Source organism: Drosophila navojoa, chromosome 4 (assembly GCF_054131105.1).
Source record: "Drosophila navojoa isolate 15081-1374.11 chromosome 4, UAZ_NAV_1.0, whole genome shotgun sequence".
NCBI lineage: Eukaryota > Metazoa > Arthropoda > Insecta > Diptera > Drosophilidae > Drosophila > Drosophila navojoa.
Genome location: NC_142892.1, coordinates 9,958,313 through 9,968,011, shown reverse-complemented (window position 1 = coordinate 9,968,011; position 9,699 = coordinate 9,958,313). Strand labels below are relative to the sequence as shown.

At 49.4% G+C, this 9,699-nt stretch overlaps 1 protein-coding gene across 1 annotated transcript; it reads right to left on the bottom strand.

The window, feature by feature from the left end:
* Nucleotides 1–2,478: 2,478 nt before the first annotated feature.
* Nucleotides 2,479–8,481, bottom strand: Tollo (Toll-like receptor Tollo). The gene has a single exon (XM_018101630.3). The coding sequence runs from the start codon at nt 7,817–7,819 to the stop codon at nt 3,665–3,667; it is 4,155 nt and encodes a 1,384-aa protein (XP_017957119.2). The 5' UTR covers nt 7,820–8,481; the 3' UTR covers nt 2,479–3,664.
* Between the last annotated feature and the right edge of the window lie 1,218 nt (nt 8,482–9,699).

Here is a 9,699-nt window from a genome sequence, read left to right as displayed (position 1 = left end):
TATAGGCGAGAGTCTCACTATGAGAAACCATCAGACTATATCGTAGGCCTAAATTTTACCTTGAAAACTAAGAGAACTTCCGCCTGTAAGTAAGCTTAAAGTCTAATGCCTATATATGTAGCTCCTTATATCTGATAGAGTTATCCTATAAGAACTATAATTACAGTTGACTTTGGAGTATTACTTATATATCTACCTATATTAATCAGTCTAAATACAAAAACCTACAAAGATCACTTGAAAAACTTATTTGGGTAAACAAAAACTTGCTTGAGTGATCCCATATCTATGAAGAAGTTAGCCTAATGTTAACCTAATGTTAAGCAATACTCATATAAACAAATTAAATGCCCAAAGCTCATGTAAATATTACTTTTAGCAGCGTCAGCCAGAGTTTACCTGAAATTTATGATATACATACATATATAATATAGACATACTTATTCCATTTAAGCCACATAATTCTCTCAGCAACATCAAACAGATCTTTAATGCCACAAATAAATTGATATATTATTGGCTAAACTTTCCAACCAGGTCTACACGCTTCCCCCTCGCCTTACGCCTGCTCCCATTCTTTCTTCTTCGCCTCTTTGCTCAACATTTTCTGTTTGTGTTTGCAAATTGTTCCGTCCTCCAACTAGCGACTGCTCCAGTAAGCAGAATTTGTGAATGTTGTCGATGAACCCACTCACTCAGATTGAGACTCTGATACGGATGCCGGCCAAGAGCAGGCGACACGGCAGAGCGGTCAGTGGTCCGCTGTATGGCATGGGTATCGAATGTCAATTCGGATGGATTTATGACTTATCAGTCGGCCATATACGACGTATATGTACATATATGTATATGGGATCGCTACGGCCGGCGAAAAGTGCTGCCGTGCGAATTTCTCAGCTATAAAAATGCAAATTAAATGAGGTATAAAAAATACAGTTTTTGTTTTTTTTTTAATTTTTCGATTATCATTTTTGTTTCGGTTATATTTTTTTTTGTCGCTTTTTGGCTATAAACTAGAAAACATAAAGTTAATAAAAAATACAAATACAAATACAATATTTACATCTTAATCAAGATTTATATAGCTAACAGATACATGTACATATCTAGATGTAATCAGTCGATTTATATATGCACACACACACACACACACAAAGGCAAACACACCTGACATTTTATAGAGTTAATATGGCTGTGAACGATGTGTGTGCGTGTGCGTGTGTGTGTGTGTGTGTTCGGATTCGGGCTAATTCAACTTATGGACTAACATAACTTATGAGGAGAAGAGTTTACAATTTAAATAGTTATTGATAGTATCGACGAACATAACATAATATTAATAGTTGTTGTTGTTGCTGCTGCTGCTGCTGCTGCTGCTGTTGTTGTTGTTGTTGTTGCATATTTATAAATGTATAATTTAAGACTTAATTGAACAAAATATCACAATTATTAAACAAATAAACGTACAATTTAACATGTTTTTGCTCCTCTTAAACTTAAAGTTTTCCCTTTAGATATATACAATTTGAACGGAACGAAACGAAACGGGATGAAACGAAACGAAACGTAACGTAACGTAACGTAACTATGCAGATGTCTAACAGTTAACTAGTTTCTTGCTTTTGGAATGCATTTAGTTGGATGTTTCTATCTTACCAGCTAGCTGAGAGTGGGTGTGAGAGAGAGAGAGAGGGAGAGAAAGAGAGGGGGAGAGAGAAAAGACAAACAGGCGTAACAAACAACAACAAGGTAGATTTTAATCGCCGCCAACTAATCTGTAGCAATGTTCAGTTCTGTCTAGTTCTTTTGCTGTTGCTTTGCAATTCTCTATTCTTCTAAAAGTTGCACGAGTGTGTGTGTGTGTGTGTGTCTCCCTAGTTACTTTGGCAGTTTGATTTCGCCTTGGCCCAAGCAAACGACAGTTGAAGCCAACAACACACGTGCGAATCTACCTGGGGCAACTGCTGAGCAGCCGAATGCAGTTAACAATTAGTTTCTGGCTAAGAAACTAGGGTCAATACTGCAGCTACTATTGGCCAATTTAGTTACGCTTATTTGATAGTTTTACACACGCACACACACATGCCATAAATCAGTGCTGCCAGATCATCGGCAAACTTGCCCTGGCTTCACGCTGACCTTTGAGCAAGTTTCTGCTTGGCCAGAGCTCAGCCTGCCACAGCTGACCTCCCTTGTGGGCCAATTTCAGCGCGTAGCTTTGCATGCTGCGTGATCTTTTGGCTCGTCTAACCTCAGCGGCCGCCGACACTCTCGCCAAAAACAGAAAACTCTGTCTGAGTAGGAGTGTGTTGCAGCTGCCAAAAAAAAAGTCTGCCCCAGCCACAGCCAGAACATGTCTACGTAGCTGCCTCCCTCTCTCTCTCTCGCTCTCGCTTCGTCTGTTGCCGGTCTAGTTCTACGTCTGCTGTGGCTGTGTCCGTCCGTGTCTATGCAGTGGCCCTGACGGTGTCGCTCGCCTCACTTTTTGTTACAATTTCTTTTCATTCTGCTCGAGCTGTGCCTTTTATTTAGTTTTTGTTTTTTCTTTTTTTTTTTTGTCAGTTTTTGCCCAGACATGAGCTCAGTGATGTTTCGCGTTGCCTATTTTCTATGCCCCACACACACTCACACACACACAGGCACACACACAATCAGACACACGGCTTGTTACTGTAAAATGCAGCAGTTAAGACGAACTAACGAGTGAACGTTGCAACAACATACGAACGAGAGAGAGAGAAGGAATGAAAGAAGTTAAGAGAAAATAACAAAATACAGGAGAGAGAGAGAGAGCAAAATTGTTTTGGGCCTTGGCTGCGTCTGCATTGCATCGACTGGTTGCCGTTGCAGTGTTGCTGTGTTGCTGTGTTGCATGCAACATCAATTTTCTGAATCTTGCTGCGAGCCAGGAAACTGAAAATAGCTGGCCGTAAGAAAACAGAACAGGGCCAACAACAATTGGCTCCGTTCTACACCCGCCCCGAGCCGCTGTTGCCAACTATTTGGTATTTCACTGTTTACAGTTGTTGTTGTTGTTGCTTCATTCTTGCTGCTGTTGCCCCCAGCTGCAATTGTAGTTGCTGCTGCTATTTGAACATGTAACTAGGCTTTTTATCGCTAAACGCTTTTCATTTGCATATTTGGCTCCGACTCGTATTTTATTTGCAGGGAAGCTTTGCTAAAAAGCTTTGCCAATTGCGGCTCGCTCTCTGAGCCTGGCATCGAAACGGGTTTCAAGCCAAAAGCCGAAACGCAAATTGCCCGCAATATAAAAGAAAAAAAACTAGATTTAATTTAGTTTCAACTCCTTAATTCTCTGCCTGTGCGTCTCTGTCTCTTTCACTCCCTCCCTCTCTCCTCACACTCTCTCTCTCTCTTCTCTTTCTTTGTTTGCCTTTCATCCTTGGCAAGCTTTCTCTCTCTTTCACTCGCCTGAACTTTCTTTGCAACTTTTGCTTTTTGAACCAGTTAGGAACTGAACCAGCGCTGAACTGAGTCAAATGTGAACTTTCAAAGTGACTGCTTCCTGCTGTCTCTCTCACTCTCTAACTCACTTTGTCTCTTTCTTTTTGGACTTGCGCTTAAACTCTATTAAGCCTTAGCAAAAATTCTAATTAGACAACGAAATTGCATCTCTTTCTCTCTTTTCACCTATCTCACTCACTCACATGTGCAAATTGCGCGACGCTGGCGTCGGCTGCGACGTCCCCTGCGGCGGCAGCGGCAGACTCTGCTGCTGTATGCCGCCCGCCAGGGGAATCATCTGTGACTGGGCGCCCGGAACAACACCTCCGCCGCCTCCTCCTCCTCCTCCTCCTCCACCGCCGCCGCCCATGAGCAGCGCTGCCTGCTGCTGCTGCTGCTGCTGCTGCTGTTGGTTGTTGTTGATGTTCGCATTGGAGCGATGCTGCTGCTGTGTGGAGGGCTGTCGCCGGAAGCTGCCCGGCTGCAGGGGCAGCGGCGGCGGGGGCAGCATGAACTGCTGCTGATGATGATGCGGATGCGGCACAGAGTGCGCTGCATGCAACGGCAGCTGCTGCTGCTGGTGCTGCTGCTGGAGATGCTGCTGCTGCTGCTGCTGCAGATGGTGATGATGATGGTAGGCGGGATGGTTGATGGGCGCATGGCAGGGCTGGCCCGAGCGCTGGGCGTGGTGCGAGGTGCTAACATCGGGCAGAGCGAAGCGCAGCTTCTGCCAGAAGAGCTTGTCGCCCCACTGCAAATAGGTGTTGGTCTTCAGGTAGAGCCGCAGATCCGGGTCCAGCTCCTTCTGCGGCACCTCGCCCAGCACAATGACGATGAGGCGTCGCCGGCGATCGCGCAGCACCGACTGATGCGCCGACTTGAACTCGAAGCGGCACCACTCCGACTTGATGAAGTTCTCGGAGACGACCATGATGGTGCGCCGACTGCTGTCGATGGCCTGAACAATGGTCTCGGGCAGGTAGCCGCCCACGGGAAAGTCGCGCTGATGCAGGCACAGCTTGTAGCGGTGCTCGCCCAGCTCCAGCATGGGCGCCAGCTCCTCGTTCACGAACAGCTCATCCTTGGACGAGTACGAGATGAATGCATCGAAGAGCTTCTCCCGCTCGTTCTTGTCCACATCCTTCTGGCCGTTGTAGAAGAGCCGCACGCCGAACCGCGAGTGGCACCAGACGCGCATCTCCTGCCGGAAGATGAACACCAGCAGCGTGCAGATCATGATGAAGATGAAGGCGGTCAGTATGGCCACCAGAATGGGTATGTAGTCCTGCTTGGGCGGCTGCGTGAGTATCATCTTGGTGGAGGTCATATTGCCGCCAGCCGCCTCGCCAGCGCCAGCGCCCGCACCGGCTCGCTCCGCAGCATTGAAGCTGTTGTCCAGGCCCAGCTGCAGCGTCTGGCTGCACTGCACCACGGGCAGCGTCTCGCCGGCCGCCGCGAAGATCGCCATCTGCACGGCCTGCTGCTGCGTGCTGTTGCCGGGCATTTCGCAGCGCAGCTGCTGGCGATCGAGCACGTACTCGTGCCGGTTCGCGTAGTCGCGCAGCTTGTCGATGAGCTCGCACTGGCAGCTCCAGGGATTGCCAGAGAGGCGCAGCTCATTCAGGTAGCTGGGCAGGAAGTTCCACACGGCGAAGGTGCCAATGGCATTGTGATCGAGCCGCAGGATCTTCAAGTGGTACAGATGGGTAAAGGTGAGCGTGTCTATGGTCGCAATGGCATTGTGCTGCAGGTAGAGCTCTTGGAGATTGTCCAGGCCCTGGAACTCGTTGCCGTTGAGCGCGCTCAGCTGGTTGTTCTGGAGCTGCAGCACCTCCAGCTCGAGCAGGCCGTAGAAGGTGCGATTGTGCAGCGTCTCGATGCGCGAGTGATTCAGGTGCAGCACCTTCAAGCGCTTGCGTCCGATGAACGCGTGGCTCTGCAGCTCCGCAAAGTGATTGCCATCCAAATAGAGCTGCGTGGCGTCCATGGGTATGTGCGAGGGCAGCGAGCGATCGTAGCTGGCGCGACTGCAGTCGACCACATTGGAGGTCCAGGACTGATCGTGATAGCAGGAGCAGCGATCGGGGCACTCCATTTTGCAGTCGCAGGCCTGAAAGTCGCAGCAGTGGCAGAGGGCAAAGCAGTGCGACTCGTATTTGCATAAGAAGTCGTTGGACTTGGCCTCGATCAGCGAGAGATGCGTGGCGCCGCGTGCATAAGACAATTTGCAATAGATCTGATCGAGATCCATGAGCTGCGGCTGCGTGCGTGACTCCCGATTGATCTTCTGCAGCCAGTCGAGATTGCAATCGCACTGGTAGGCATTGTGGCCAATGTAGAACTCGGGAATCTCGCGATCCTCGGCTATGGGGGACAGTCGGAGGGCGTTCGGCTCCAGCGTGGTCAGCTTGTTCCGCACGAGATCGACGCGCGTGAGATTGGGCTTCTTGAAGAACGTATATGGCTGTATCTTGCTGATCAGATTGTCGTTCAGATAGAGCACCTCCACGCTGTTCGGTATCGAGCTGGCCGTGATCTCGCTCAGCAAATTGTAGCTGGCATCGAAGGTGCTCAGGCTCAGCTCGTTCTCGATCTCGAAGTAGTTGCCCAGCTGCGTGATCCGATTGGCACGCACATCCAGCCACTGCAGGCCGATGGGTATGTGCGAATAATCGAATTTCTCCAATCGATTACCCGATATATTCAGCCACACCAGATTGGGCAGCTCGGTGAACAGGCCGGCGATGCTCTTCAGCTGATTCCCGTCCAGCCGTATGGCCTGCAATTGGGTATTCCGCTGCAGCGCGCCCGCCTCGATCGACTTCAGCTTGTTGCCCGACAGATTCAATATTTGCAGTGAGCTCATGCGGTCGAAGACGCCGCGGCGTATATGCGTCAGCGAGTTCTCCGTCATGCGCAGCCCATAGAGATTCTCCAGTTGAGTGATGCTCGTGTTCTCTATTTGCGTAATCATGTTCTCGCCCACATCGAGCGTCTTCAGCAGTGGCACATGGGCCAGCGCCTCCGGCACCGCCTGCAGCTTGTTGTCGTTCAGATGCAAGTCCTGCAGCTGACTGCAGTTGATCAGGGCGCGCGTGTCCAGGCGCGTCAAGCGATTGTAGTCCAGGGAGAGCACCTGCAGATTGTTCAGGCCCTGCAGCGTGCGCTGCTCGATCACAGAGATGCGATTGTTGGAGAGGATCAGCGTATGCAGATTGCCCAGATCGGCAAAGATGCCAGCGGGCAGCTGATCTATGTAGTTGCCCTCCAGCTTCAGCACTTGCAGACTGGCCAGCGGCCGGAAGATGTGCGCCTCCAGGCGACTGATCTTGTTGGCCGACAGATCCAGCAGCACCAGCTGCTTCAATCCCACAAACGTGGCCGCGTTGATCCACTGCGAGTTGAGCTCATTGTTGGCCAGGTCGAGCACCAGCAGCTCGGCCAGCTCGCCAAAGATGCCCGGTGCCAGCACATTGATCGAGTTGTTCTTCAAATATATCTCCTGCAGCTGCTTGGTCTCGGCAAACAGCTCCGGGGGCAGCGAGGTCAAGCGGTTCGCCGACAGATCGACGACGCGCAGCGATATCAGGCCCTCGAATGCTCGATCTGCCAGAAAGCTCATGCTGTTCCGCGCCATGTTCAAGTGGGTCAGCCGGACCAGCGCCGACAGCATGGCCGACGGCAGGCTGACCATCTTGTTGGCACTCAGATCCAATGACTGCAGCGTCGAGCCGCAGACGCGCGACTTCCTCGAGCTGAGCGAGGCGCTGAAGTAGAAGTTGCTGATGTCCTGGATCTTGTTGTAGGAGGCATTCAGGTGCTGCAGCGACTTGAGCGGGCAGACCATGCCGTCCGGTATCAGCCAAATGTTGTTCAGACTCAGATCGAGTCGCTCCAGCTGGCGGAACTCCACAAAGCTGTTGGAGGCCATCTCCAGCGACATGGTCGACCAGTCGCCGTTGTGCGTGCGAATGGTCAGATTCCTCAGCTCCTGCAGTCCACGAAAGGAGCCCTCCGTCAGATTGCCCAGCTTGCAGTACTCGATGGTCAGATCCCTGAGCTCCACCAGCGAGCGAAAGCTGTCCGGGCTGAGGCTGCTCTGGAAGAATAACGCATCGTTGCACTCCAGACGCAGCCGGACCGTATTATGCGGCTGGATCACACTGAAATTTGTGTTCTCCAGCTCCGAGTTGATGGTGCGCAGATGGCACACGAGTGTGATGTCGTGCTCCCCGCCGCCCGACCAGCGGCATTCGTCTGGAGCCTGATACAATACCGTTTTGCTCAGCGCCGCCCCAAAGATGGGCATGACACAGCTGGCGATGAGGACGTAGAGCATGTGGCTAGCCAGCATTTTGTGTTTGGCTTATTTCTGGCTACAACTAGCTGGAAACCCCACTAGCGAACCTGGCTAGCTAGCTAGCTGTTTAATGTGCTGCTGCTGCTGCTGCTTCTTCTTCTCCTTCTTCTTTTGGGTATTCGGATTTTGATTGTCAGGGGGGGCTGCAGTCGCTCCGTCGTTATATGCAGCCCATTTTGTGAATATTTTGTAGATCTTTTATCGATGCTTGCACAACAATCCACAGCGTGTTGGATGTAATAACAATAAAACACAGCACACAACACATAAAAACTGCTCTTAATTTGCTTTATATATTTTTATCCATATAAATTTTGTTGTTTTCAATTCAATTTTCTCGTTTCTCTGCTCTCTTTCGCGCTGACCGTAATCCAAGTGGGGGGTGTGCGATTGCGATACTTTTTTGTTTTCTTTTGCTTTAATTTGAAATTTTTTTTTTTTAGCTATGATAAATTTGTTTTCGTATAACTTTCAAGCACTCTTCGACTCAGCTTCATTACGCGACAGCGTCTCGTTTCGATTCGTTTAACCGACAACGCGTGCGTTCTCTTCAAAGTCTGCTCAAAAACTGATCGTACACAGCGAACGGCAGAGAGCAGCAAGTGCCGCTGAGAAACCGAGCGGGCGAGCGAGCCGAGTCGAACATTGAGTGAGTCTTCGTGCCGCTCGAATTATGCCTTTGGGCGAGCACTCAATGAACACGCACACGCTCACAAAGACTGTGACCGTGCGAGAGCAAGAGTGAACGAGCGAGCGGGCGAGCAATATATACATATGCATATAGAGTGAGAGAGCGCGCAGGGTGAGCAAAACAAACAAAGCAAAACTATGCAATGCAAAGGCAAACGCAAAACGCAACGCATTGCACAGTGGGCTCAATATTGACAATGCAATCTTTTGCATGTTTGTGTATATGTGTAGCTCGTAAAATGAAGGCAAGCAAATATTGTGTGTGTGCACGAGAGTAGGAAGTTAAGATTAGGCAGGCAGAGGAAGTGAGATCGAGAGATAAGCAGGTGATCTTACAAGTTCTGGATTAGTGAATGAAGAACAATGCGCAGATATGTGATATGGGCTACTATACTTTACTCGGATTAATATATCTGGTATAAATATATAAAAAGAAGATTCGTTAAGGTAATATCACGTAAGGTAAGCAGCTGCTGGCTGATATATTATATAAACATGTTTATATATTTTTTAAATTAATTTTTATTTATTTATTTAATATCCCACTAACATTCGATGGCACCCACATCTCAGCCCCACTGTGCACAGTGTCTCCCCTGTCTGTTTCGTTGAGCGTCAACGCCAAACGAACAATTTCCAATGAGACATTGACACTCGTCACACCGGTTAGACGAGTTTCTTTTTGTCCAGCTGAGCCGAGAGTCAAATTGAGTGAGTTTCATATTCAGCGCCGCACTGTGTGAGCGCAAATCCGAACAAAGAGAGCCATTGAGCGAGAGCGACGCTGAATTACTGCGAGCCAACCGCCTTGAGTGCAAGCGTGAGAGACTTTAACGTTGATCTGCAACAGCAGCAACGGCAACGGCAACGGCAACGGCAACGGCGACGACGACGGCAACGGCGGCTTAAGCGACGAGAGCAAAAATAATAATAAAAAATTATTGAAATCAATTGTTAATTCAGCCAATGTCAGTTTGATATACGCGCCATATGTACGTACATACACGCACGCACACACACACGCATACACACACAAGTGTGTGTATAAAAAATTGACTGATTTTTCTTGATTTATGAGAGCAGTTGGCTGGGCCTGGGCCACAAACTGATCGCGCTGATCGCTGATCGCGCAACCTGACCGGCTGCTCAATCAGCGCTCAAGCTGCTGTTGCTTTCCGCCTTGG

Coding starts and splice junctions, on each gene's coding strand:
- Tollo (XM_018101630.3), bottom strand. CDS start 7,819: ATGCTGGCTAGCCACATGCTCTACGTCCTCATCGCCAGCTGTGTCATG.